The sequence below is a fragment of the Eulemur rufifrons genome, chromosome 1, assembly GCF_041146395.1.
Source record: "Eulemur rufifrons isolate Redbay chromosome 1, OSU_ERuf_1, whole genome shotgun sequence".
NCBI lineage: Eukaryota > Metazoa > Chordata > Mammalia > Primates > Lemuridae > Eulemur > Eulemur rufifrons.
In genome coordinates, this window is record NC_090983.1 from 55,276,959 (window position 1) to 55,304,524 (window position 27,566).

General features: G+C 37.8%; 2 protein-coding genes across 3 annotated transcripts in view; one reads left to right on the forward strand and one right to left on the reverse strand.

Annotated features, from left to right (window-relative positions):
* DCAF17 (DDB1 and CUL4 associated factor 17) overlaps window positions 1-9,435 on the reverse strand; it is a 39,593-nt gene extending 30,158 nt beyond the window's left edge. For both annotated transcript variants that reach the window (XM_069471286.1, XM_069471275.1), the window contains exons 1-3: window positions 9,310-9,435; window positions 8,794-8,897; window positions 3,003-3,093 (exon numbers count right to left, since the gene is read on the reverse strand). In XM_069471286.1, coding sequence (XP_069327387.1) covers window positions 3,003-3,093; window positions 8,794-8,897; window positions 9,310-9,435 — 321 coding nt within the window. The remainder of the gene's footprint in view (window positions 1-3,002; window positions 3,094-8,793; window positions 8,898-9,309) is intronic.
* A 520-nt stretch (window positions 9,436-9,955) lies between these two features.
* METTL8 (methyltransferase 8, tRNA N3-cytidine) overlaps window positions 9,956-27,566 on the forward strand; it is a 73,835-nt gene continuing 56,224 nt past the window's right edge. The window contains exon 1 of the mRNA XM_069471313.1: window positions 9,956-10,150. The gene's annotated coding sequence lies outside the window, so the exon portion shown is untranslated. The remainder of the gene's footprint in view (window positions 10,151-27,566) is intronic.

Below are 27,566 nucleotides of genomic sequence, written 5' to 3' on the forward strand. Positions count from 1 at the left end.
ATAGACCTGGTTTTAAAAATGACTTATGTCACTAATGAATTACCCTAGAAAAATGAAAGGATAGCTGCTTGGGTGCTTCTGTCACTATGGAGTTATCACAAGTAGAAGTCTAATGCAGGAAGAAAAGAAAAAGCAAATGTTTCTACTTTGGTATGTAGAATAAAAAGGTAGTTCTTAGAAAAAGTTGAGATTAGAGAAGTTGAAATTAATCTAGTATTTGCTTAGGTCAAAAAGTGAATACAAATGAGTAAAGGCATATTTATTTTATAAATGCTCCTTAAAAATTTGTCTTCTCTTTCAAATGTTAGAGAAAAAAAATAAATTTTTGCTTGTATTTTGGTTTTTTTTTTAAGCTTATTACCTCTGGAAATCTTACACTGAATTCACAGGCAATGATGTAAATACTTCTATTCTACAGTGTCTTTTTTTTTTCAACAGAGATAGGGTCTCACTCTATTGCCCAGGCTGGAGTACAGTGGCACAATCATAGCTCACTGTAACCTCAAATTCCTGGGCTCAAGTGATCCTCCTGCCTCAGCCTCCCTAGTTAGTTGGAAATATAGGCACACACCACCACGCCTGGCTAATTTTTAAATATTTTGTAGCGATGGGGTCTTGCTACGTTGCCCAGGCTGGTCTCGATCTCCTGGCCTCAAGTGATCCTCCTATCTCGGCCTCCCACATTCCTGGGATTACACGCATGAGCTACCATGCCAGGCCCTACAATGTCTTATGTAAGAATCATTTCATAGAGATTTTAAAGTTGTAAAAAAATGTACTATTTGCATCTTATTTATTAAAAAATTTGAAGCAGCATATATAATAGGTTTGAACTACTTTCTTAAAAAGTTGTATTTCATATATTGTCTTAGAAAAGAACAGAACTAATTTAAAAGTAGTCTCACATCAGTATGTTAACAACATTACAATATGCTTCTTAGTTTTTCTTAACGGAAAATCTTGCTTCACTTCAAATGAGAACAAAATGTTTACAAGAGGAGTAAGGATAGGAGTTAGGTTACTAAAAACTTTATTTTTTGCAAGACTGCTCTAAACTTTGGGAGTTTTGTATTAGTGTATTAAAACCTTTCTCAATTCAGAAATCTGCCATTTTCCCCTCCATGTACCCACCCTGATGAAAATGGATTAAAAGGCTTTAAATTACTAGAGGCACAACAGTTATTTTTAGCTTTTCAATAAGGAGATGAGGAAGAAAACACAGACTTATAGTTTTCTAGTTTTTAAAAAAGAGCCTTCTGTGAGCAGACAATAAGTATCCGGGGAAAAAAGAAAGCAGCAGCTCCAGAAAACTACAATTTTATGTAAAACAGCCTGGGGGCGGAAAAAAAAATTCTAACAGAAATTTAGAGTATAACCTATAAGAGATTATACTTTAAACATTATTTTTGGTCACATATTTTGAGTTCTGTTTTTCCTAAAGAACGACCAACCAGATTCAAAGACGTGATTAATCTGTCTTAGTATTTCCTAAGTGGATTTCTTAGAACCCTGATCCCATAGAGAACTCATGCAGGTTGAGTGTCCTTTATCCAAAATGCTTGGGACCAGAAGCTTTTTGGATTTCAGATATTTTCAGATTTTGGAATATTTGCATATATGTAAGATATCTTGGGGAGGGGACCTAAGTCATAGCACAAAATTCATTTTTATATACGTGTTATACACATAGCCTGAGGGCAATTTCATATAATATTTTTAATTATTTTGTGCATGGAGAAAAAGTTTTTACTATATTTTGACTGCAAAACATGAGGACAGGTGTGGAATTTTCCACTTGTGGTGTCATGTTGGAGTTCAGAAAGTTTTGTATTTTGGAGCATTCTGGATTTTAGATTTTTAGATTAGGGATGCTCAATCTGTATTTAGAAATAATTCTCAAAAAAGGAAGTTCTATGATCAAGAGAGTTTGGGAAAATGGTTTGACAATCATCATGGACATTAGTATTGTTGTAAGTACTATTACTATTAAAGGCTCTGAGCAGTAATTCTATAAAGTTTAATCTTTTAAATTCAGAATGTCCCAAACATAGTTTTCCACAGCCCAATTCCTCTCAACTCCTTTGGCATCTATACACCTGTTAATATCCTATTAAAACATCGAAATATTCACACCAGGACAATGCTGGTCTGATGAAATGAGCTTATCCTATTATTTTATTTTATTTTTTTTTTGAGACAGAGACTCATTCTGTTGCCTGGGCTAGAGTGCCATGGCATCAGCCTAGCTCACAGCAAACTCAAACTCCTGGGCTCAAGCGATCTTACTGCCTCAGCCTCCCGAATAGCTGGGACTACAGGCATGCGCCACCATGCCCAGCCAATTTTTTTTTTTATATATATATATATATATATATATATACATATATATATATTTTCAGCTGTCCAGCTAATTTCTTTCTATTTTTTTTTTTAGTAGAGACGGGGTCTTGCTGTTGCTCAGGGTGGTCTCGAACTCCCGAGCTTAAACAATCCGCCTGTCTCGGCCTCCCATAGTGCTAGGATTACAGGCATGAGCCACCATGCCTGACCTTATTATTTTATTTTTATCGTATTATTTTCTTAACAACATGCATGTAAGAAACTCATAAGAATTTAATTTTCAAAGAGCCATGTAACATAATTGTTGCTCTAAATGCTTTTTATTCACTATATTAAGTGGAATGATCTCTTAAACACTAAGAATAATTATATACTAGCTTATATTGCTTATAAAAGTTTTAATCAGTTTATAACTTTTTCTAATTTTCAAGATTTAAAAAACTGTATCTAATTTTAAAAACACATTCATAACTTTTTTAAGATAGAAATTATTTCACGAGGAAAAATAATAATCAAAAGATAAACTCTCCTCTCGATTGCTTAAAAGATTCAGGAATCACTAAAATAGTAAAGTGTATTCCTTTCTACAAGATATTAACAATAACCAGTTGTTTTAGGCTCAGAGTGCTCTGGGAAACAAATGCTCTAAAAACAAATCTTACCACTGGGCATTCCCACAATAAAGCATCCTCTATTTTTTCTGATTTGGAACATTTTGGCATTTCATAAAGTTTTCTTGGCTCTGATGCAACACTGGGAAAAAAGAAAATAATTATTCTTCTTGATAACTGAGACAGTATTTATTCAGGTTTGAAAGACTTTTTATGCAGAGATTTGGAATATCAAAATACAATTTGTCATTTGCTTTCCTCTTCACTAAATGTTAACATTTTTTTCTGACCACATAATCCATAATATACATTAATAGAAAAAAATCTGAAAAATATAATAAGATTAAAGTAGTTTATGACACTTTAATAAGCTGCCAAAAATAAACATTATTAACATTTTGGCTCATTTTCTACTAGTTTTTCTTTATATATATGTGACTTGGATACTGTTTTCCAAAATTGGATCATATAGAATTCTTTCTTTACCCCTGAACATTTATACTATGAATACCTCGGTTGAATTCCATCAAGTTCATAAACTTTCGTTCTGATATTTAAAATGAAAATTACTAGATAAAAAGGGTCCCATTACTTTTGAATAAAAATTAGTGGGTAAAAAAGGAAATACCTTTTATGGTTTTCTTACGCCCAAATTATTTTACAGAACTGTTGAATAAGTTTATACTTCTGCCAATATTGAACACTATTATCTTTGATGTGAAAAATAGTCTCTTAATTTATACTTCTTTGATTACTACTTAGATGTGATCATAAATATTCCCTTTTTTTTTTTTTTTTTTAACCTATGCGTGGTAGCACATGCTTATAGTCACAGCTACTCAGGAGGCTGAGGCAGGAGGATCACTTGAGCCCAAGAGTTTGGGGTTACAGAGAGCTATGCTGATGAAACTGCACTCTAGCCTGGATGACAGAGCAAGATTATGTCTCAAAACAAAAAAGTTTTCTTTTTTTAACCGATGAATTTTAAAATTAAATTATTGTTTGAAAGAGAAACAATTTTTCAGGGTGACAGTTTTATTCACTTTTGATGTTCTCTCATTCATTCAAAGGTTTAAACCAAACAGAATTTCACAATTTCACAGGAATGAATGCAACCTCATATGTGATTCTAACAACACCCTGGATGTTAAAGAACTCCAGATACTACCATTTACCATTGTAACACTAATTAATGTCGCTTCTCTAATTTTAAAAAATGTTTAATTAAAGCAGGTACCTCCAAATTGGGGAAGTTATGAACTGGATATTAAATGATACCAAAATTTATTGCTGAAATCAGCCTGGGCAACATACACCTTGTCTCAAAAAAAAAAAAGAGTTACTGATAATTTTGCTAGGTGTGACAATGACATTATAATAATATAAGAAAATGTCCATGTTTGGTTTGTTCCAGGTGGGAACCCAGAAAGTATCTATGGTTAATAAAAAACTTAGGCTTGTAAAACAAGCCGCAGGAGTCCCCAGACTTGTAGATCTAACAAGACAGCTGCAGCCAGCATTCCTTCCCCTTCCCTCCCTGACAGAGAGGAGGCTATCCTTCCCTTGCTCTCCTGATAAGAATGACGCCAGAGCTGAAGGATGGATGTGACTGGGGCAGGGGCCTCAGGAGTTGGTTATTTGCAAAAGAATTAATTACAAACGGCTGTTCTGGCCCACTTACTTTCCCCGAAAAAACCCTCTATAAAACCCAAGGCTCTCCCCTTTTCTCTTGACACGTTTTCACCTCCACCCATCTGCACCCAGATGCTCAAAATAAATAGCATTTTGTTGCACATGAGACTTCGGGTGTGTCTCTCTCTCAGCTCTGGACCTAACAGTCCACATTTCCACTTCCAGTACGACAGCATGAAAAACTCTGTGAACACACTCTTCAGCAAAACTGGTGAACATTATAAAAGGACAACCATTTAAAGTCTCTAGAAATGGTCCTGGGGACATACAGCATGAGGAAACATTTATTCAAGAAAACCTACTACAGATCAGTAAGAATAGTGAGAGTCTGTAGTGTTTGAACCAGGGCTCGCTCCCTCCCTCCCCATTCCCAGCTCAGGAAGATGAAAACATCACTCCAGATTGGTGCAGCTCCCTTTCAGCACAGCCTCCACTCAGAGGGTCATCATGAGGGGTGAGGGAGGGGCACTGCCTACTGCTCAGGCTGAGTCCTGGGTGAGTGTAGTCAAGAGGTGGGACTCCCCACTTTCACCCAGCCCCCATTCATAGGATGGAGGTTCTACCTTCGGTGTGGCACAGCTGAAAATACTGCGGCCTTGACTGGCCTTGTCCCTCTTTATAAAGCAGTGGTTTCACACTGAGAGAGGCAAATTGAGCAGATCTGAAGTTAGTATTCCCTCAACCCTAAGTACTCAGCTTTTAGAACAGGGTAGTCACTCAGAGAGAGGTGTGCTATAGACTCCCACCACCAGCTCGAGAGCCTTGGCTCAAAAGCTTAGATCTACATAAACAATGCAAAGTTATTACAGAAGGAATAAATGAAGGTAAAACAAAATCCCTTATTTTTTATACTTTCCTGATTTAACATTAAATTTTGTCCAAAATAGTAATAGTAATAAGGTATTCGGTGATCACAGCAGTTGAGTAAAATGAATGACAGCTATGTTATAAAAGAGGAGAGGGAGGAATTAGGAATACTCTTGTTAAATAAAGTACCTGCACAACCGATGAAGAGCTATAGTGTTCTTTGAAAGTGAACTTAGATTAGTTGTAAATGCATATTGCAAGCTCTAAGGTAACCACTAAAATTTTTTAAAAGTGTATGTTAAAAGCAGAGAGAAAATGGAATTACATAAAATGCTCAGTTAAAACCAGAGAAGGCAGAAAAGAACACAATAAAAAAAGAACAAGGGCAATGAATAGAAAATAGTTATAAATATGGTAGATATTAAACCAGCCATATCAATTATCATTTTCAATGGGAATGGTCTAAATATACCTAAAAAAGACAGAGACTATTAGAGTGAATAAAATTGTAAGACCAACTACATGTTATCTACAAGAAACCCACTTTATAAATTAAATATAAAGACACAGATGGATTAAAAGTAAAGGAATAGAGAAAGATAACACCATGCAAATGTTAAACAAAACAAAGCTGAACAAGCTATACTAATTTCAGACAAAGCAGAATTTAACAAGGAAAATTATCAGGGGTAAAGAGGGGCACTACATAACGATAAAGGGGTCTATTCCGCAAGAAGACATAACAACTGTCAAAATATGAGGCTTTGTCATACTTCAACACCCCTCTACCAGTAATTGACAGATACAGCTGGCAGAAAGTCAGTAAGGATATACTGGAACTTAACAGTATCATTAATCAACTGGATCTAACTGGCATGTATAGAATACTGCATCCAACAACAGCAGAACACATTCTTCTCAAGCTTACGTGAAACATTCACCAAGACAGACCACATTCTGGGCCATAAAATACACCTTAACAAACGTAAAAGACCAGAAATAATATAAAATATGCTCTCAGATCACAATGGAGTTAAACTAGAAATTAATAACAGAATGATAACTGGAAAATCCCAAAATATTTGGAGATTGAACAACATATTTCTAAATAACACATTGGTCAAAGAGAAAGTTTCAAGAGAAATTTAAAAATATTTTGAACTAAATGAAAATGAATACACAACATATCAACATTTGTGGGCTGCAACAAAAGCTGTGCTTAGAGGAAAATGTACAGAATTAAGTGCATATATTAGAAAAGGAGAAAGACCTAAAATCAATAATCTAAGCTTCTACTTTAGGAAACTAGAAACAGAAGAAGAAATTAAATCCACAGTAAGCGTAAGAAAAGAAATAATAAAAATTAGGTCAGAAATTAACAAAATCAAAAACCAAAAATCAATAGAGAAAAATCAACTAAACCAAAAGTTGTTTTTTTGAAAAGATCATTAAGTTGATAAACCTTTAGCCAGGAAAAGAAAAATAGAAGACAACACAAATTACTAATATGAGAAATTAAAGAGACGCCATTTAAAAATCCCATGATCCCACAGACATAAAAAGGATAATAAACGAATATAATGAACAATTCTATGCTCAGAAATTTGATAACTTAGATGAAATGGGCAATTCCTTGAAAGACACAATCTACCAAAATTCACCCAAGGAGAAACGATAACCTGAATAAGCCTGTATCTATTAAAGAAATGGAATCAATATTGAATAACGTTCCAAAACAGAAGTGCCAGGCCCGGATGGTTTCAATGGTTGAGTTGTACCAAATATTTAAGGAAGAAATGACAGCAATACAGAGCAACCATAATCAAGACAATGTGGTATTGACATAAGGACAGACATACAGATCAATGGAATAGACTTGAGAATCCAGAAGTAAAATCAAGTGCCTAGGGTCAACTTATTTTCAACAAGGGTGGCAAGGCCTTGCAATGAAGAAAGAATAGTTTTTTTCAACAAGTGGTGCCAGGACAACTGGATAACCACATGCAAAAGAATAGAACTGGATCCTTATAAACCATGTATAAAAGTTAACTGAAAATGGACCAACCACCTAAATATAATAACCAAAACCATAAACTTTTAAAAGAAAACATAGAGGCAAATCTTCCTGACCTCAGAGTTTGCAATGGATACTTTTTTTTTAAGAGACAGGGTTTCGCTTTGTCACCTAACCTGGAGTGCAATGTTGTGATGATAGCTCACTGCAACCTCAAATTCCTGGGCTTCAAGCAATCCTCCCACCTCAGCTTCCCTAGCAGCTAGGACTACAGGCACACACCACTATGCCCAGCTAATTATTTTTTTTAAATGTTTTGTAGAGATAGGGTCTCACTATGTTGCCCAAGCTGGTCTCAAACTCCTGGCCTCAAGTGATCCTCCCACTTCAGCCTCCCAAAGTGCTGGGAGTATATCGTGAGCCACCGTGTTCAGCCTGAAATGAATTTTTAACTATGATACCCAAAGCACGAGCAAATAAAGAAAAACTAGATAAACTGGACTTTATCAAAATCAGCCTTTTTGTGCTTCAAACAATACTGTCAAGAAAGTACCATCAAAAAGACAATCCACACAATGGGAAACGGTATTTGCAAATCATGTATCTGATAAGGGACTTATATATAAAGTACATAAAGGATTCAGTAATAAAAAGATAAACCCAATTTAAATATAGGCAAAGGATCTAACCAGGTATTTCTCTAAAGAAAACATAAAAATGGACAACATGCACAGGAAAAGATGCCCAACATCACTAGTCATCAGGGAAATGAAAAAGCAAGTCTGGCAAATCTTGATAGTTTTTGAATCTCAGTAACGTGTACATGGAGTTTCGTTGTGGCTTTTCCCTAAGACGCACATTGGACAGTTGTGGATAAGGGTGACTGTTAAATATTTTGAATCTATATATGGACCTGTTTAAAAAATTTTCTCTAAAAGAAAAAAAAAAAAGAAGGCAAGTACTTCCAAAACAAAACACAGAAATTCTTCTCCAAAGCATCATCTAATTATTTGGTAACTAGCTTTCTTTACTCGGGTGTCTTTTAAGTAGAATAAATAATAAACAGTACTTTGAGTAATCTATCATTTTGCCTGCACTATAAAGTAGTTTTGCTTTAAACTGGTATTTACAAAGATGAAAACTGAAACTTTACATTTAACAAGATTATTAAATTACACCCATTTTATTACATAGTCTTATTCTGGATCCATTTTTCCATTCTCCTATTTCACTAAGCACTAATGTAGGCATGTGTTTCTATTTAATATAAAAATTACAGTTAAGATGAACAGTGAGGTGAATTACAGCAAAATTTATCACTAAAGTTACCTGCTGATACAGCACCGATAATTGTCAAAATATATTCTTCCTCTCTCATAGGCTATAGGTGACTTGGAATGAGTTGTCCAAACATTCTTAAATTTAGTACTTTCCTGAAAGACACAAGGAATTTTGGTTTAGGAAAGAACCCATACGCTTCTACTGTGTACCAATTTTAAGTTGGATAGTTAAATTTACAGTTTTCAAAGTAACTTATCGCACGTTATTTAAAAACGTTATTTTGAATTCTTCCTCACTCTGCTCTCACGGTTTAGTTTAATGGTATGACCGACTTTTAGAATGACTGTTTGCAGGAAGATGTAAGAAGCTTAAAACTAAAAGCATCTGACAGCCCTATAACACCTATTTACTAATCCCCCATGTTCAGGGTTGGCATCAACCTCCCCAGCACATGTGACCCTTAAAAAATGGGGCCCCGGCGCGTAAAAACTGCATCCCAGCAGGAGGCTTGGCCACCAAACTCCCCGCTGCCCTTCCTCCCGCCCCTGGCCGGCGGGCGGTCACCTGGCACACCAGCGCCCGCAGAATGCTTAGGTTCGTCCTCTGCACCACGCCTGCGTCGCGCGAAAAGCTGCCCAGCGCCCTACGACTCAGCCGGTGACACACGTTGGGCTTCCGGGTCGGGCCCATGGAGGCGCAGGCCGGGCGCTGGGTTGGCTGGGCCGAAGGGGCGCGCCCCACACTCGCGTGCTGGGCAGCAGTCGCTCCCTCCGAACCTCGAGGCCTCAACTTTACCGGTGGGCACCTGACGGCAGAGCAAGGGGAAGGAGAGCTGACGTCCTCAGAACGCGGAAAACAGGGAAAGAAAAAACACCCACTTCCCAGCCTGCCTCTCAAACCCTCTCCGGCTGGTGACGGCCGACGCTCCAGTACCACGCGGCCTGCCGGAGCCGCTCCCTCACCGGGAAATGTAGTTCCCAGTGCCTCCTGAGGAAGAGGACCTTCTTCTCGGAACTACAATTCCCATCAGGCAGCGGGGAGCGTGGCCTTGCCCCAGTCCCGCCTCAAACGCGCCGGGTCCCCGCCTCCAGCCCCGCCTCCTGCCTGTCCCAGCCTCGTGGCCCCGCCTCCTCCGGTCCCGCGGAGGGTGCGTCGTCCAGCTGGCGCTCTTTTCCGGGTCCGCTAGCGGCACGCGGAGCAGTGTCGTGGGGGCGCTGTGCTGCCGCCTCCTGGTCTCAGATTCTTGTCTGTGCTGTGCACTTAGGGATCTGTCTGTTACCGCCCGGGTACCTCCACGCCTCTCAGACCTTGACTTTCATTCTGGAAGGCTCTGGCCAGGCGCCGGGAGGGGCGCTCTGTCGATTGCAAAACCCTCCCTCCCCCAAAGCAGCGTCTTGTGCTGAAGGTACGCCCCGCGGCTTTCCTTTCAGCCGCATGTTGGACTTTGTGTATGCGGATGAAGCTTGAACATTTGGGGTGTATAAACACTATGCTTTTATATTATGAGTTAGTGGTGGAAGATGCCGCCTTCCAATTCAATGCTAGTTTGGCCTGCCAAACTAGGATTGAATTACTCTTTCCCACAGGCCCACCCTTGTGTGGCTTGTGGGGAAAGTAGCTGGTTTTGCGATAATTGCTGCCTTTTCCTTCCTCTTGCCTCCATTTTTTTCCTTATAGAAAATAAAATACAAAATGCATACATTCTTATTAGACTGCCTAAAATATCCCTCGTTGATTTCTCTAAGTAAAAGATATACTTTGTTAACTGGTTATGCCTGTATGTTCAAAGTAACCAGAACACGAAATTTTTAATAGTCATGCACCAGATGTGTCTCATTGCTTTGCAGTTAAGTTCCTTGAGGGTGGTCTTTGCATCTCCCACGTGGACTTGACATGCTGCTACCTCTTGTTCATAGATGCTCAAGGAAAATGTGCGATGGCATCTGACTGGCAGAGCGAAAAGTGCAGTAAGACAGGTCCTCGAATAACGTTCTTTTGTTCGACGTAGTTTTGTTATTTAATGAGAAAAATTCTATTGCACATTGGGCTGCTGTTTGTGTGGCGTTTGCATGTTCTCCGTGGGTTTTCTCTGGGTACTCGGTTTCCTCCTAATACATTACAAACATTTGCAAGTTAGGTTCAGTGGCTAGTGTAAATCATCCTAGTCTGAATGTGGAGGTGAGTGCAAGAGGGAATGTCGTCCTGTCTAGGGTTGGTGCCCTGAGCTGTGGGGATAGACTCAGGCCACCCTCAACTCTGAACTGGAGTAATTGAGTAAATAATTATCTTACTTGTTTTTATTAATCTTTCACATGTTAAATGTATGTATAGCTCATGTTTATTTCAGTGTTTAATATTACAAGTGTTTCGGTATTTGTTTAGAAGTTTGATGATGCTTTTGTGACCAGAAATATGCCATAGGAACTTAACTCTTATTTATATCAAGTAGCCTATGGTAAAATTGGTTTTGTTATATGTCAGTTTGCTTAAAGTCCCAGTTGCCAAGACCTATTGATGACAAATGAGGACTTACTGTACTGGGTAAGTTTGTTGGGTCACAATTTAAGTGCTTAGTAAAAATTTGCCATATCTCTTTTTAACCCTGCTGAATTTCCTTCAGGGCCTGAGCTTTTGCTGATTTTTCATGACTTATTTACAGCATACGGTAGAGTGCTTTGTATATTTTTAGAGAGCGCTACAATAGTTAATTTGGTAATTCAAGAATGCAGCTGTCACTGAGAAAACTGGAACCCAGAAAAGATAACTGGATTTTCTTTGGCTGAAATGAAATTCAAATCATTGCTGAATTGAATTCATCATCTCTCTCTTTTCTCCTTCCTCTTCGACTCCCACTTGTTTGTCTTCCTTCCTGTGTTCTTTATCTCACCACCAAATCATCCAAGGAAGACTCATCCTAGATGCCCCGCTTTCCTTTACCCACAACCAAGTCCTTCTGATTCTCTTATCCATCTCTTCTTGATTTCATCTAAGTAACTTAGGGCCTCACCATTTTTATCACATTATTTAGTAGCCTCCTAACTACTCTTTCTGCCTTACTTGGGTACTTTAAATTCCAACCCTCCACACTGCTGCCAGAGTGATTTTTCTAAAACACAAGCTGTCACTTACCTGTTTCAATCTTTCAGTGGCTCCCAGTCACCCATAGCAGAATTTCTCAAACCTGAGTAGATACCCAGAAGCCTCCATCGTGAACTTAAAATATTTTTAGTATGTCACTTATATGCAAATATAAAACTAGGTATAAATTTCTTATGTTGTATCTTTAATACAACTATAACACCCAAACATTTATAAACTAAATTAAGCCAAATTATAAAACGAAGAAATTCAAATGAATACTTATTCATTGTGACCATGAAACTGTTTTGCTGGACCTAAAGAGCTCTAAGAGTGGATGTATCCTGTTCTTTGTGGTGTACATTCCTTACAGAAATGCCTGTCCATGTTGCCCTTGTCTTGAGAGATTACTCGATGCCCTCACCTCTTTGTTTAAATCTCTGCTGAACTTTCCTTTGTCCTATGTATCATGGCTTCATTTGACCTTCACTTGACAAACAACATCATTTACATATATTAATAGTAGTCCCCATTTATTTATTTTCCCCCCACATGTCCCTCCTCAGTCCCCATTTATTTATTATTTACTTGCACCAGTGACAAATGGTACCACTTGTTTAGCAGTGTATTCCTAAACACAAATGTGTGAACTGAAATCTTGTGACAGGACTCAATTAAAAGGTGGTCAGTCACATGATCCAGTGCCCTTTTGTTAAATTTTGGTTTTTTTTTTTAGTTTTATCAAATTGAAAATAAAGGTTTCTCCTAGAGAAATCTCATAGCCTTGATGCCACATGTACAAATCCCTAGGGACCCACAGGTATCTTATAGAACAAAATCTGAATCTCTGGGGGTAAGATACAAGGTACTCCATTATCTTCATCTTGCCCATGTTTTCTTTGGCCATCCCTCCTGTTTACTCTTTTTTTTTTTTTTTTTTTTGAGACAGAGCCTCACTCTGTTGCCCAGGCTAGAGTGAGTGCCATGGCGTTAGCCTAGCTCACAGCAACCTCAAACTCCTGGACTCAAGTGATCCTACTGCCTCAGCCTCCCGAGTAGCTGGGACTACAGGCATGCGCCACCATGCCCGGCTAATTTTTTTTTCTATATATATATTTAGCTGTCTATATAATTTCTTTCTATTTTTAGTAGAGATGGGGTCTCGCTCTTGCTCAGGCTGGTCTCGAACTCCTGAGCTCAAACGATCCGCCCACCTCGGCCTCCCAGAGTGCTAGGATTACAGGCGTGAGCCACCGCGCCCGGCCCCTCCTGTTTACTCTTGTGATTCTGACATGTTTGCCCAGTTTCTCAAGCCATTGTGCCTTTACACTTTAGATTTTTTTTTTATCTGGAGCTCCCTTCCTCTCCTTCTTTTATCTATTTGTCTCAAGACTCATCCCAGGTATCACAGCTCAGACCCTTTTCCTGACCCCTCCAGCTTAGTAGCCTTGTGTGTACTTCCATGTTACTTTGCATATAGTTGTGGCACTATATTAAAATTGTCATTTGTTTGTCTTCTAAACTAGCCTGGACAGAAACTGAGCAGTAATATATTCTGTGTACTTAGTACCCTGCCCCCAAATGTGGTTAATGCATATGTATGTTGAATGAATGAATGGACTATAAAAAATAACCTATTGTATAGAACCTATTATCAGCAGCTAAGTACTTTTAGCATAGATGCAAATTTAGTCTTCCTTTATTCTTTAAATCAGTAGGAAATCACAAAATTAATAAAAATAAATAACTTTCAAAAAACTTAAATCCCCTGGCTCAAAACTAGCATGAGTTAAATACAACTCACATGGCAGTTAATGTGTTAATCATGAATGGATGTTGAATTTTATCAAAATGCTTTTTCTATATCTGTTGAGGTGATTATATGATTTTTTTTCCTTTAATCTGATGTGATGAATCATATAAATTCACTAAACTAAACTTGAATTTATTTAGATAAATTTTTGTGATACGCTTTGTTTTTTATAAACTTTATACATTATACATTTTATACATTTATACATTGTAGGCTTTGGGCAGCTGCTGGCTTTAGTGCTCATTTAGCTCTGTACATTTTGCTAGCTTTTAGTCTCTGGGAACTTCACTTTCTTGCTGGCTCTTGCTGGCTGATATGTTTAACAAGAGATATATACACATGTGTATATACATATATTTTTTGAGATAGGGTCTCACTCTGTCACCTGTGCTATAGTGCAATGGCATCATTATAGCTTACTGCAACCTCCAACTCCTGGGCTCAAGTGATCCTCCTGCCTCAGCCTCCCTACTCATGCCACCACGCCCAACTAGTTTTAACCTTTTTTTGTTTTTTTCTGGAGAGAAAGGCTTTCACTTTTGCTCAGACTACTGGTCTTTGAACTCCTGGCCTCAAGCAATCCTCCTGCCTCAGCCTCCCGAAGTGCTAGGATTACAGGGGTGAGCCACTGCACCTGGCCTAAGATTTTTTTAAAATGTATTCATTGAGTTATTTGGGGGTATTACATTGCAGAAAGGTTTTGGGAGTGTCAAGTTCACCCAATTTCTAGAACTAAAATTCTACTTTTTCATATTTTCAGTGTAAAAGCTTCTGTTAATATAAGATATGGTTTGAATGATCACTTACCACCACTCCTTCCTCTTCTTCTTGTGTCTCTGCACAACCATGCTCCTCCCTGCTGAAAAGAAGGAAGAATTATGTAGTGGAAAGAGCATCATACCAGGAGTTAAAAGGTACAAGTTCTAGTGTCAGCACCTCCACTTACTATGATCTTGACCAAGCCACTTACTCTCTCTGAGTTTCATTCAATCATCTGCTACGTGGACATACTCAGGATTGAAGTGAGTTCACATGTGTTTATAAATGTGAACACGTGGTAAGGGGAAAGGATGAGAAACAATGATATCAAGTACATTCTCTGTTAGGAAAATGTAACAGAAACAGGAACTCTGGGGGAGGGAGTGGATGAATTAGGTCACATGGGGATTTTTTTTTTTTTTAGGGTGGTGAGACTATTTTGTATGATACTGTAACGGTGGGTATATGACACTATGCATTTGTTAAACCCATAGAGCTGTATGGTGCAAAGTATGAATCTTAATGTATGCAAAATTTTAAAAATAATTTAGGAGGAGTAGAAATTCCAGGATGGAATGCAGACTGTGACAAAAGAATCTAACTGTATTACAAATGTATGCAATAACCTCACTGAAAGGGGCCAGGGAAAAGGTGCTGACCTGAATAACTTTGGAAATGAGACTCTAAGACTAAAGGCAATAGGAACTGTACATAAGCACTGTACTGTAGTTGATAATGTTTCCCACAGAGGTGTGGGTTGACAATCCTGAGACCACTATGCATGTATACTGAAAGAGAATAGTTAATAACTTGATGGTGGTGATAGGAACCACATGTCTTACTGTTGGAGTGGAAGGTTATAGATAAGCCAGAGGTGAGGCTAGCGTGATCCATGTGGTAATGGATTAGGGGGGGAGATATTAGTATGACCTCTAGTGTAGAGCACAGTGTGAAGGGGGGGTTACTTTACAGCGGAGAAACCTGTCAAACCCTACCTCAGCCAGCTGATCAAGTTTAACATCAACAGTGATGGTCATGTTGATAGCAGGTACCCTTGCTATGATGTGATAAGAATAGTACTCTACCTTTGTGGTTTTTTTCCATAGAAACCATATCCTTAATCTAATCATGAGAAAAACATTTGATAGATATTAATTGAGAGATAGTCTATAAGATACCTGACCAGTATTCCTCAAAACTGTCAGAGTCTTCAAAAACAAAGTCTGAGAAACTTTCAGAACCAAGAGGAGCCCAAGAAGACATGATCACTAAATGTAATGTGGAATTCTGGATGGGATCCTGGGAGAGAAAAAGGACATTAGGTAAAAATGAAGGAAATCTGAATAAAGTGTGCACTTAAGTTTATAATGTATTACTATTGAGTTATTAACTGTAACAAATATACCATAATAATGTAAGATTTTAATAGTAAGGGAAACTATGTTGGATATATGGGAACTCAGTACTATCTACAACTTTTCTGTAAATCTAAAACTTTCCTGAAATTAAAAGTATACTTTATAACTTTAAAATGCAACAGGAATATAGTAGATGCCACTGTCTGGGGGTAGCACAGCTTAGTGGTTAAGAATGTGAATTCAGGTACCAGCCTGCCTGGGTTCATATCTCAGCCTCACTCCTTATTAGATGTGTAACTCTGGTTACCTTAAGTTAGCTAGAATTACTTACCTTTTCATGCCTCATTTTCCTTATCTGTAACATGGATTCTTGGGAGGACTAAAAGGCCTCCCAAGTCAACATATATAAAGGCTTTAGAGTAATTCCTGGCACAAAGCAAACACTATTTGCTTGCTTCTATTTATTAATACTACTTAGCTCTTTAGTTTTGGGGATCTCTGATGATAGCTGAATTTCACTGCATCTCTCTTCTCCTTCAGCATACTGATTTTTAGCTTGGCACTTGAACAAAACCATATCCATAATGCTTTGTTCATAAGGGGGAATCATCAAGATTGTAAAGATTCAAGGGAAAGCAAGACCAGAACTTGAGAATTCTCAACCCAGTTTCATGCTTTGTATGTAGGGTAGTACTGGCTGAATGAATGCAGAAGCTACAAAGCCTGACAGGATATACTTTTTTTTGGCATAAACATGCCACACATAGAAATTCTGAGGTTGAGGCAAGAGGATTTCTTGAGCTCAGAAGTTCGAGAACAGCCTGAGCAAGAGTGAGACCCTATCTCTACAAAAAATAGAAAAATTAGCCAGTCATGTTGGCGCACACCTGTAGTCCCAGCTGCTTAGGAAGCTGAGACAGGATGATCACTTGAGCCCAAGAGTTTGAGGTTCCAGTGAGCTACAATGACACCACTGTGGTCTAGCAGGGGCAAGCAAAACTCTGTCTCCAAAAAAAAAAGAAAAGAAAAATTCTGAGCTTAACTTATTTGGTCTTCAGTAGATTCCTTATTAAGATTCCCACTTCCACTTCCTTTGTTAAACTGATGTTCTTTTTGGGAAGAGCACTGCCCACAATGCAAACCCCTCAGATGTAGCATTCAGCATCTAAAATTTAGGTGATATTTGAAACAAAAGTGGGATGTATTATAGAAACATGTATTGTAGAAACCTTTACCCTTCTGCCTAAAACACACACCAACTCTTTGGAAAACCCCTTATGGATCAGCAGCTAAGATAGAATAGTGTACTGAGTAGAACACGGAATTTGGAGTCAGGAGCTTGCTTGGAGAGTGGGCTCTTGTGGCTGTGTGCCCAAGTCGGCTTTGTAACCTGTTTGAGCCTCGGCTCCCGCATCTGTACAGTAATGATGACGGCAATGCTTTTCCTGCCTTCTTCCCTTGCCTACAGGATTGTACTGAGGATTAGGTGTGAAAACGAATGTGAGAAATTTTCTAAGTTATAAAATCTATACAAATATTATCTGTTTCAGTGATTCTCAGGTTTTCAACCAGAGTAAACTCTAATGGACTTTATAGTCATGTTAAATGTTGCAGTCAGCTGAACACCTTTATTTAATTATTAATAAGGTGAAATCATTTGAACTTAAAATGCTTTTGATGAAACATTTTGTCACTGCTCTTTAGTTTTCACAATGTTTTTCTTTGATGTAACGAAGGAAGGCATTGTTTTAGTCTGAAATTGTCTCCTTTAGGTGGCAGTTTGAGGAAATGGCTCCCAGACTCCACTGAAATTAGCTGGAGAACACAAAGGTGAATCCCTGTGATTTGGGAAGTTTCCTCCTTTGGTCACAGACCCTCTTGTCCTGGTGTGGAGCTGACCAGCAGAGGGTGCACAAGCTTTCCTGGGAGCTAGCTCTGGCTTCAGCAGCAAAGCTGGGCAGACCTGACTGGTGCCATCTGTGTTTGCTGTCTGATGATTAACAAGTACTATAAATGAAAAGATCCTGGTGCGTCAGAAACACAGTTACCAAATGGAAAGAGAGAGCAGCCATGATGTCAAACGGCAGTGTAGCAAGTGCCTGTCATAATTGGTCAGTAGGAAGTTTCTAGATAACCGAAATTTGGCTTTTCAGCATGAATAATGTGTCTGTTTTCCACCTCCTCTTTTCCTTTTCTAATAATTTCTTTCTACTTGATGGTTCTTTGCCCCACCTTCATCAGCATCCACAATCATCTGCCTTACATGCTCTAACAAATTGGGGTCTTTTAAGTAACCTTTCTCTAGGCTTCTTTGGGCCTCAATCCAGCATTCTATCCTATTAACCAGGTTCTTACAGATTTGACAGCATCTTTTCCTCCTTGTAAATAGGTGACCACCAGATAAGTTCTAGTGTTACTGTCCCCTACTGCCCATACCATCTTTTTTCCCCTTCCTACCCTAGTATGGATCCTCTACTCATGAATATTATATAGAATTTGTAGACTTGTGATTTTAAAAATATTTTTATGTTTTCTGATTATAAAAACCATTTGAGTTTACTTAAAAAAGAAAGAAAAATGTTTTGAGTTGTATTAGGAAAATATAAGAATCACCTGTGAGCCTTTCAATCAGAGAAAACTACTATAAATTCTTTCAGACTTTTTCTATGCATGTGTATATTTCTTGTGTGTGTGTATATGTATATATATAAATTTTAAAAATGCGATCACACTATAGATATTATTTTGTACCTGACATTTTTTTCAACCTAATAAATCATGGACATCTTTCCATACCAATAAATTTAGTTTTTTAGCAACATTTTTAAGAGGCTACCTAGTTTTCCTTTCTGTGGATGTACAATAATTTAGTCGGTCCTCTAAAGAAGAATATTTGAATTGTTTGCAGTTTTTCAGTATAATGTACAAACAATGCTGTGATAAATCCTTAATATATTCTTCTGATTACATTCTTAGGATATATTTGTGGACTGAAATTTTCCATCACATTTTTTGTCTAAAAAATTTCATATGTATCAAAGTCCCCTTAGGAAAGGTCTCTCAGTTCAGTCTTTCTTCAGTGTGTGAGGATGGCTGTTCCTGCACACACCTGATCACAGTGTTTCATCTTTGCTAGAATGATAGTGAGAAAATTATTTTGTTTTATGATAAATTTTCCACTATTCATGTCACCCCAGAAAATTAACCTAAGGCAGTGGTTCTCCAGCTTTTTGGTATCAGGACCTCTTGACACTGAAAAATTATAGAAGCCACAAAAACCTTTTGTATATGTGAATCATGGCTATAGTTATTTACTGTAATAGAAATTAAACCTAAGAAAAAATTAAATTTAAAAAATTAAATATTTATTAAGCCTTAAAAATAACAATAATAAACCCATTGCATATTAGCGTAAAAAGCATATTTTTATAAAAAATATTTTCCAAAAGAAAAAAATGAGAAGACTGGCATTGTCTTAAATTTTTACAAATCTCCTTAATGTCTGACTTAAGAGATGACTGGATTTTTACATCGGCTTCTGCATTATATCTGTTATATGTTGTTCTGGTTGATATATGTGAAGAAATCTGATCTCACACAGATATATAAGGGTTTAGATATATAAAGGAAGGGGTGCTTTAAAAGTCTCTTCAGATAAGTGTGGATATTCTACTTTGATACTACACCAGATCCCAGTAAGTGGTAATTTCTTAAAGGTTAATTGCAATCTAAAATTTGAAACCATATCAGTGAACTTTTCATATTCTGCTATGTTAACATCCATTGTTCTGCCTTGCACTTTGAATGGATCTCTCACCCATGCATGATTTTATAACATCATGTGTTGGTCATCTGGAAAATATTGGTTCACTGAGTTGTGCAGGTCTTCAAAATGTTGACATATTTCATTATACAGTATCAAAAATATCTTATTCTCATCAGAACAGATTTTAAGTATTAGAAAACTGTTAAGCTTACAGTAGTGGATGCAGTTTTTCCAGAATTCTAATTTTTGCTTCTAAGTTTGAATTTTATCAAAGGTATCAGGTATCAGTTGTTTTCCTGACAGGCTTTCTTTGTTTATTTTTGAGAAAATGCCAAAGTATAAATGGTGTTCCATGAAAACAATTTTTATTGCTTCATCAAGGAAATGCTAAGTGAAACTGTCTTTTTCTTTCTTCTTTTTTTTTCTTTTTTGGTGACTCCATGGTTGGTGAAGAAGACAGTGACCTTCAGTATAGTTTGGTGCAACTGCTTTGATTCAGGCTAAGGTGCTAACACTTATCCACATTGCCTGTGCAACATCGGTGCAAAGTCACAACAGAAATAAAAAAAAGCAAATAATAGGTTGATATTATCATGAAAATAATTGTGACCTTTTGAAGACCCTCTGAAAGGGTCTTTGGAGCCCCCAGAGATCCATGGACCACACTCTGAGAACCACTAGTCTAAGATAATCATAGCAATCCATTCTCTCACCAGAGATTGGTTTGAGAATAGTCTGTGACCCAGTCCTGACCAGTGACATCTGAGAGCAAGCCTGCTTAGGAGCTTGTGAGAAAGTTCATCCTTCCTAGAAAGAGACACAAGAAAGAGATGATTCTTTTCTTTCTCTGGATGTTGCCATGTCAGTGTGATGCCTGAAACTACGGCAGCCATTTTGTAACTGACAAAGGGACCCAGCCTTAGGATGAAGGGGATGCTGTGGAGAGCAAGATGAAGCAGTAGCAGAAACCTGCATTCTCCGTGATTGCTAGAGAACTGCAGATGAAGCCTTACCTGGAACTTGTCCAACCTCTAGACTTTAGTTATGAGAGAAATCATTCCCTTATTATGTAGGGCAGTTGGAGTAGTGCCTTCTATTACTTGCAGTCAAAAGAATCCTAAAAAGACATTTATTATTAGTGTAGTCAACATTTTCAAGTGTGTAGTGGCCATTTGCATTTCCTTTGTGAATGGTTATTCATGGCATTAGCAAATTTTTTACTGAGGTCATTTCTACTTATTATTTTCTAAGCGTCCCTTGTATGGTAATAATATTAACATATTGTAATATTTTGTAGGTATTTCCACCAGTGTCTTTTATAGCACATTTTCCCATACAATTTTATGTAAGCAATTTATTTGTCTTTTTCTCTTTTTTTATGGTTTATGGCTTTGGTATCGTATTTAAAAGAGTCATTTATACTCCGCATTTTAGTAAATATTCAACTTATGTTTTTTCTAGGCCTATTAAGATGTAATTTTTTACATTTAAAAGTGTAATTCGTCTGGAATTTATTTTATTGTTACATATGGAATAGGGATGTAACTCTTTTATTTTTTTCAAATGAGTAGCTCATTTTTTTTTTTTTTTTTTTGAGACAGAGTCTTGCTCTGTTTCCTGGGCTAGAGTGCCGTGGCATCAGCCTAGCTCACAGCAACCTCAAACTTCTGGGCTTAAGCAATCCTACTGCCTCAGCCTCCGAAGTAGCTAGGACTACAGGCATGCGCCACCATGCCTGGCTAATTTTTTCTATATATTTTTAGTTGTCTAGCTAATTTCTTTCTGTTTTTAGTAGAGACGGGGTCTCGCTCTTGCTCAGGCTGGTCTCAAACTCCTGACCTCAAGTGATCCTCTGACCTCGGCCTCGCAGAGTGCTAGGATTACAGGTGTGAGCCACTGTGCCCAGCCCCATTTTCTTAATATACTTTGAATAGGCCAGTTCTAACTCACTGATTTGAAATTTTAGTTTTACTGTGAATTGAATTCTTATATATATTTTAACTAGTTTCTGGACTTTCATTTCTATTCCATTTGCTTTTACTGTATATCTCATTTCACCCCTGTATATTTTCTTTCTTTCTTTTTTTTTTTTTATTTTTAAGAGACAGCATCTCACTCTGTTGCCTAGGCTGGAGTGCCGTAGCTATTCACAGGTGCAATCATGGCACACAGGCTTGAACTCCTGCCCTCAAGTGATCCTCCCGAGTAGCTGGGACTGTAAGTGTACACCACCACTGTGTATATTTTCTATTAAAATAAAAACACTTTTTAAAAACATCCAGTTCATATTTCCAGATAGTTTTGGCTTCTTAAAAAAGAGTATGCACTAAAGATACTATCATTTGTGGTATTACAGTATGTACTGTGTGAACTTAACTTATGAGGTATGACTGTTTAAGGCTGTTTAAGGAAACAGAACATACCAGAAACTATTATCTTATTGAATATGATCCTTCCAAGCTGCTTATGTTGGGAGTTTATACTTTTGTGGCAACAAGAACAGCAGCTTACTCTGAAAGTAAAGGGTATTATCCTAAAGCAAAGAGTTTGCCATCATTGGGGATATGAAAAAGAACAATAGCTTGCTATGAAGACGTTATCTAAAAATGGAATTTAAAAAATGTTTTGCTATTATATGGAATAAATACTAATCTCTTAAAGTGACTTATTTGAAGGGACACCACTTATTTTGAGGTACAGGTCTAGTTTTTAGGTAAACAGTATTACCTTCTAGGTACACCTTATGTTATCAGGTAGCAAAGAGATAGCTGGTATTTTGTCATTGTTTTAAAAGAATCATCATTTAATCAGTTTGTTTTTGTATTAAATAAGATTCAAGTTGCCCCAGGCAGTGTGGATTGGCAGTGTTTCAACTATTTGGGAAAATGGAATTTGCCAGTTTTCTAAGACCATTTAAAATGTACAAACACATTTCTTTTCATCCACATTATGGATTTAAAAAGCATGTGTAGACTAGCCTAATATCTTAATCACCATTTAAAATGTTCCTATAGAAAATGTGGTTCTGAGCTCTTACCAGCTGTCTTACTAATGATCATAGGAGTAAGACCTTTCATAGATTGAGGATTGCTAAGGTTTCTCTACATGATGTGTTCCTTGGAGATTAAGAATATAATTAACATTCCCCGTTATTCTTAATCAGCTTGCTGTGACATTATTATTCATGGGCTTTTCTAAATCATTCTTAAATTTATTTATTTATTTTTTTAAGTTTGTATTGTTTCTTGGATAAGGTTTATTATGTGTTGGGTAAAGAATAATTGTATTCCTTTTTTTTTTTTTTTTGGTGGATAAAGAGTCTGGCTCCAGGTTGAAATCCTGTGTGATCTTTCAGGCCTGACCCTAAGCTTTGCCTGGAAGGCCTCATGGGGAGAGATGGTACATGTTCCTGGAGGGACCTCAGTCAGGACTCAGTCCCCTGCATTCCTAGCCCCAGTGCCACCATTCAGAGGACTCCTTCCTCTCCAAGCTCCTCTCCTTTCCTTCTCCCCCCTCTACCTCCACCTCAGGGGTCCACAAAAAAAAAAGCAGGAGACTTCCCCCCACCTTCTTGACAGTGAGGTAATGTCCCTATTTTGCTGTATCTACTTGATCCTCACTCGGTGCTGCCTTCAGTGAGGGGAAGATGGAACACTGGGGAGCGGGCACCTCTTTTTGCCTCTCTCTTGCACTGTTGCAGAAAGTAAGACTTGGTTGTTACTTACGGTTTGGCTTGTTGTCCTAATTGACCACCTCAATACCTGATTACTAGACAGTGGAAGGTGAGGATGGTATTTCTAATTATTAATATTTATTAGTTTTTTGTAGGTTTTTTTTTCCCCCCCTTTCAAGCTTTAAAAAGTGCCCTTTAAAAATGTTTCTGGAATTCATTGAATAATAATTTGACTTTATATTTGTGAAACACTATGTAGTTTATAATGTTCTTTGTAACAGCTTTGTGACTTAGGAATTATCTCCATTTTACAAATGAGCCTGCAGGCTTAGGTATAGTAAGTGACTTTCCCAAAAATCATGAATAATAGGTGGCTGAACCAGGACTTGAACTTGGGACTTATTCTATTCTTGGTTCAGTACTCTTTCTAAAAATATCACCCCGCTTCATTGGTAAATTAGTCTTTTACTTTCTTGGGAAGTTGAGACTGCTTAGGGCTATTTAAACTAAGAAGCATTTTAGTAGAAGGCTTGATCCTGTGCTGTTCACAAAGCCCTGTGGAAATTGTAGAGACAGACTAATGATAACCACAGCAATATCAGCTAGTGTTTACTGAACGCTTACTATGCAATCAGCACTATGCTATGATAAATTACCTCTTGGAAGCTTCCTATATTTTAAAATGATCTTATTAGCCACATTTTATAGAGGAAATTGAGATTTGCAAAGTATCATGCCAGAGGTTGTCAAACTAAAACAGTGGTAGTAATTGGCAGAGTGTGAACTTAGTCCAAATACTTCATCTCTACTTGCATGCAGTTGCTTTCCAAGGAGATTTGAAGTGATTCTTCTCTATGTAGGGGTATTTCTACTATTAAGGAGGAGTAAGAGTAGAATTCTCTGGAATAGACTCCTCTAATATTTTATTTCTCAATGTTAAGAACTAAGCCTTCATTTAAGGAAAAAAAATTCGTGGACCCCTAGGTTGATTTGAAATATTTTTACTATATTATTTATAAACACAAATCTAGGTATAAGTTCCTTGTGCATAAAGTTTCTATTCAACTGTAAGATCAAAATAAGTAAAATGCAACTACAAAACCAGTGAAACTCAAATTAACAGCATTTTACTGTGTTTGTTGATGTTTTACCAAAACTAAGTTGCAACTGTCATTGTGAAGAAGGCACTGACCATCACCATAGAGGTTCTTTTAACTTCAGCCCATCTGTGCTGTTGTGTGCTGTGTGTCTTCCCAATTCCCTAACCACTTTTCTCTGTTCAAAATACTACAGAATATTTTTACAGTGTGCTGTATACTCAGATGCATTATTTACATATTACATGTGTGCTGCTTGTTGCCAACAAGATCATAAATGCAAACACAGACACTGAAAACAAGTAGCAGTTATACATGTGCTCCTAATGATAATAACCTAAAGTTATCATAATGAAAACATAACTTAAAAACTTGTCATAGGGCTGGGCTTGGTGGCTCACACCTGTAATCCTAGCACTCTGGGAGGCCGAGGCAGGAGGATCACTTGAGGCCAGGGGTTTGAGACCAGCCTGAGCAAGAGCAAGACCCCCATCTCTACTAAAAAAATAGAAAACATTAGCCGGGCATGGTGGCTCACATCTGTAGTCTTAGCTACTTGAGAGGTCAAGGCAGGAGGATCGCTTAAGCCCAGGAGTTTGAGGTTGCAGTGAGCTATGATGACGCCACTGCGCTCTAGCCAGGGTGGCAGAGAAAGACTCTCAAAAAAAAAAAAAAACAAAAACACCAAGTTGTCACAGGACCTTAGTTTGACAAACCTTGTTTTAGTAAATGTGTCCAGTGGGGCCTGTTCTGAAGAATGAGGGATGGAGGTCTATTATAATGAACTTCAGAAGATTAAAATGAGGTGGTGAATAGGAGTCCATTTTTTTAGCTTCTGTCAGTGCTGAAATTCGTAGGTGTTTGTGGCCTTGTGGTTTTAGCCACACTGTAAGAACCTCTCATTCAAAGCAGTATTTCTTTCACATTGTTACAGTGTTACTGCTTTTGTTACTGGGTGGCATAGGTTAACAGACTCACTCAGCAGGCCTAATTCCTAACCAGTACCTCCTATGTGTCTTCTCTTCCCCTTGCTTCTATTAAACCCAGACTTCAGCCACATCAAGTCCATCAGCCCCCACCCCCATTCCTCCTACTCTCCTCTCCCCTCTGTATTATTTTTTTTCCAGCCAGCATGAGCTTACTTTATGGTCACCAGTTATATTGTCCCTCAGTTCCACCATCTTGAATCACCATTACTTTCTGTACTCCAAGCCTAGATTGGTCTAATCCAGATGGAACCAAATATTTTGCCCCCAAACTGCCAGGTGGTAGAGGAAATCAATAACTGCTCTATCAGGTTACTTTCGATCACAGAAAGTAGAAAAGTCAGGCTGACTTAAACAATTAAGAAATGTATTGGCTCAGAAACTGAAAAAAATAGAGGTGAGACTGGCTTCAAATGAAACTTAATCCAACTACTTAACAATGGGACCTAACTTCTTTTTATCTTCTCAGTTTCCTTTCCTCATAATTGGCCTCATCCTAATGTTGTACCATGCCATCCTAAGGTCCACTCATGGCTCCAAGATGGCTTTGGTTATGGATTGCATTGTGTCCCTCCAAAATTCATATGTTGAAGCCCCCATCCCCAATATGTCTATATTCTTTCCCATCTATGTGTTTATTCAATCATTTATATCAGTATGGATACATAGATATTTATTTTGTATTTTGGGCTATAATCCAAAACTGCTTTTTATTTTGTTGCTCAAAGTTCTGCTTTGGCCATTGGGAGCTCTTTCAGTTAGCTCCTATGACCTTTTGACATACTCTCACCATTGTAGTTTTTTTGTTTTTGTTTTTATTTTGTTTTTTGAGCACTGCCTTACTTTCTGGCACTACAGAATAGTCCAGGCTCACCTTATCTACTCTGCCTCAGTCGTAGAATCAGCCATTTCTCCAAGCAGCCCTGGTTCCTTTTTATTAGAGAATGGTATTAGAAACTAAGATCTGGGTGCCATGTGTGCTTGTTGCTACTGGGGTGTGGTTGTTTCTAGGCCCTTTCAGCTGACAGAGTAAGGAAATATATGTGTGTATACCATCCCATGTATATACACATACCTACAAATATTTCTATATGTAACATCAGTATTTACATTGTTACATTCTAAGCCATTACTATAGGAGTTATTCTAGCTTTCTACCCTTGTTTGTAACCTCCCACTCTAACAATGAGAAACCTGGCTTCCTATACCATATATTTACTGATTGTTCGATTTCAGTTGTATAGTGGTTTCAGAATTGTTAACCTTTTATCAACTAGAGTACAGTGCTTATTACAGGTTCTCTTGCCTTTAGTCTAATAGACTCTACTCATATCCAGAGTTGGTTAGGTCAGCACCTTTTTCTGGATGACTTTTATTCTCTGAATGTTATATGTGCTTTCATACTTCTTTTGTCTTTATTTGTGTTGATCCCTTTGCCTGAAATGTCCTGGCTTTCATTCACCCTTATGTCTTGGAATATTCCTACTCATTCCTCTTATACCCAGTACAGATACTGCCTCCACCAGGAAGCTTCTCTGAGCCACTACCTGAAGACTTAATCACTCATTCCTCTGTGTTCTAATAACACCTTATACTTACCTTTACTATATATTGTTTCAGGACGCTTTGTTTGCATGTCTTTCTTCCTCACTTGAGGTAAGTTTCTTGAGAGCAGGAACCAAAGGGATTTGTCTCTGAATTCCCAGGACTTAACAATAATGGACATTATATGTTAGAATCCTGTTATATGAAAATAACAGAAAACCTAATAGTAGCTAAAATACATAAGGATTTATTTTTCTCATATAGCAGGAAGTGCAGAGGTAGGTGGTAACTCTCATTGGTTTACCCATTCAATGATGCCATCAAGAATCCAGCCCTTTTCCTCCTGTTCACAACTAAGTTCAAGAAAGAGGCAGAGTGAGTTGGTGCTAGCAAGCTATCCTCTGGACACTTTCCCTTTCTATAAGAAAGCATAGACTTCAGCTCTTTAGTAGGCTTCTATCAGTCAGAACATGGTCACATGTCTCCTCCAACTACAAGAGAAGCTGAAAAGGTGAGTTTTTAGGAAGGCTTATCTTTTGAATAAGAACAAGATGTTGGAATTAGTCTCCCAGTATTCACAAGGCCACTGCTCTGTCTAGAAAGCCACCAGGGAATCAGGGATCTGTTTTCTATTGGACAAAAGGCCTGTGCATACACAGAAGACCAGTCCAAGAAGACGCTTTAAGACAATAGGAAAATAGAAGTGACCCCAGTGGGAACAGCATCTGACTGTTATAGATAGAAAG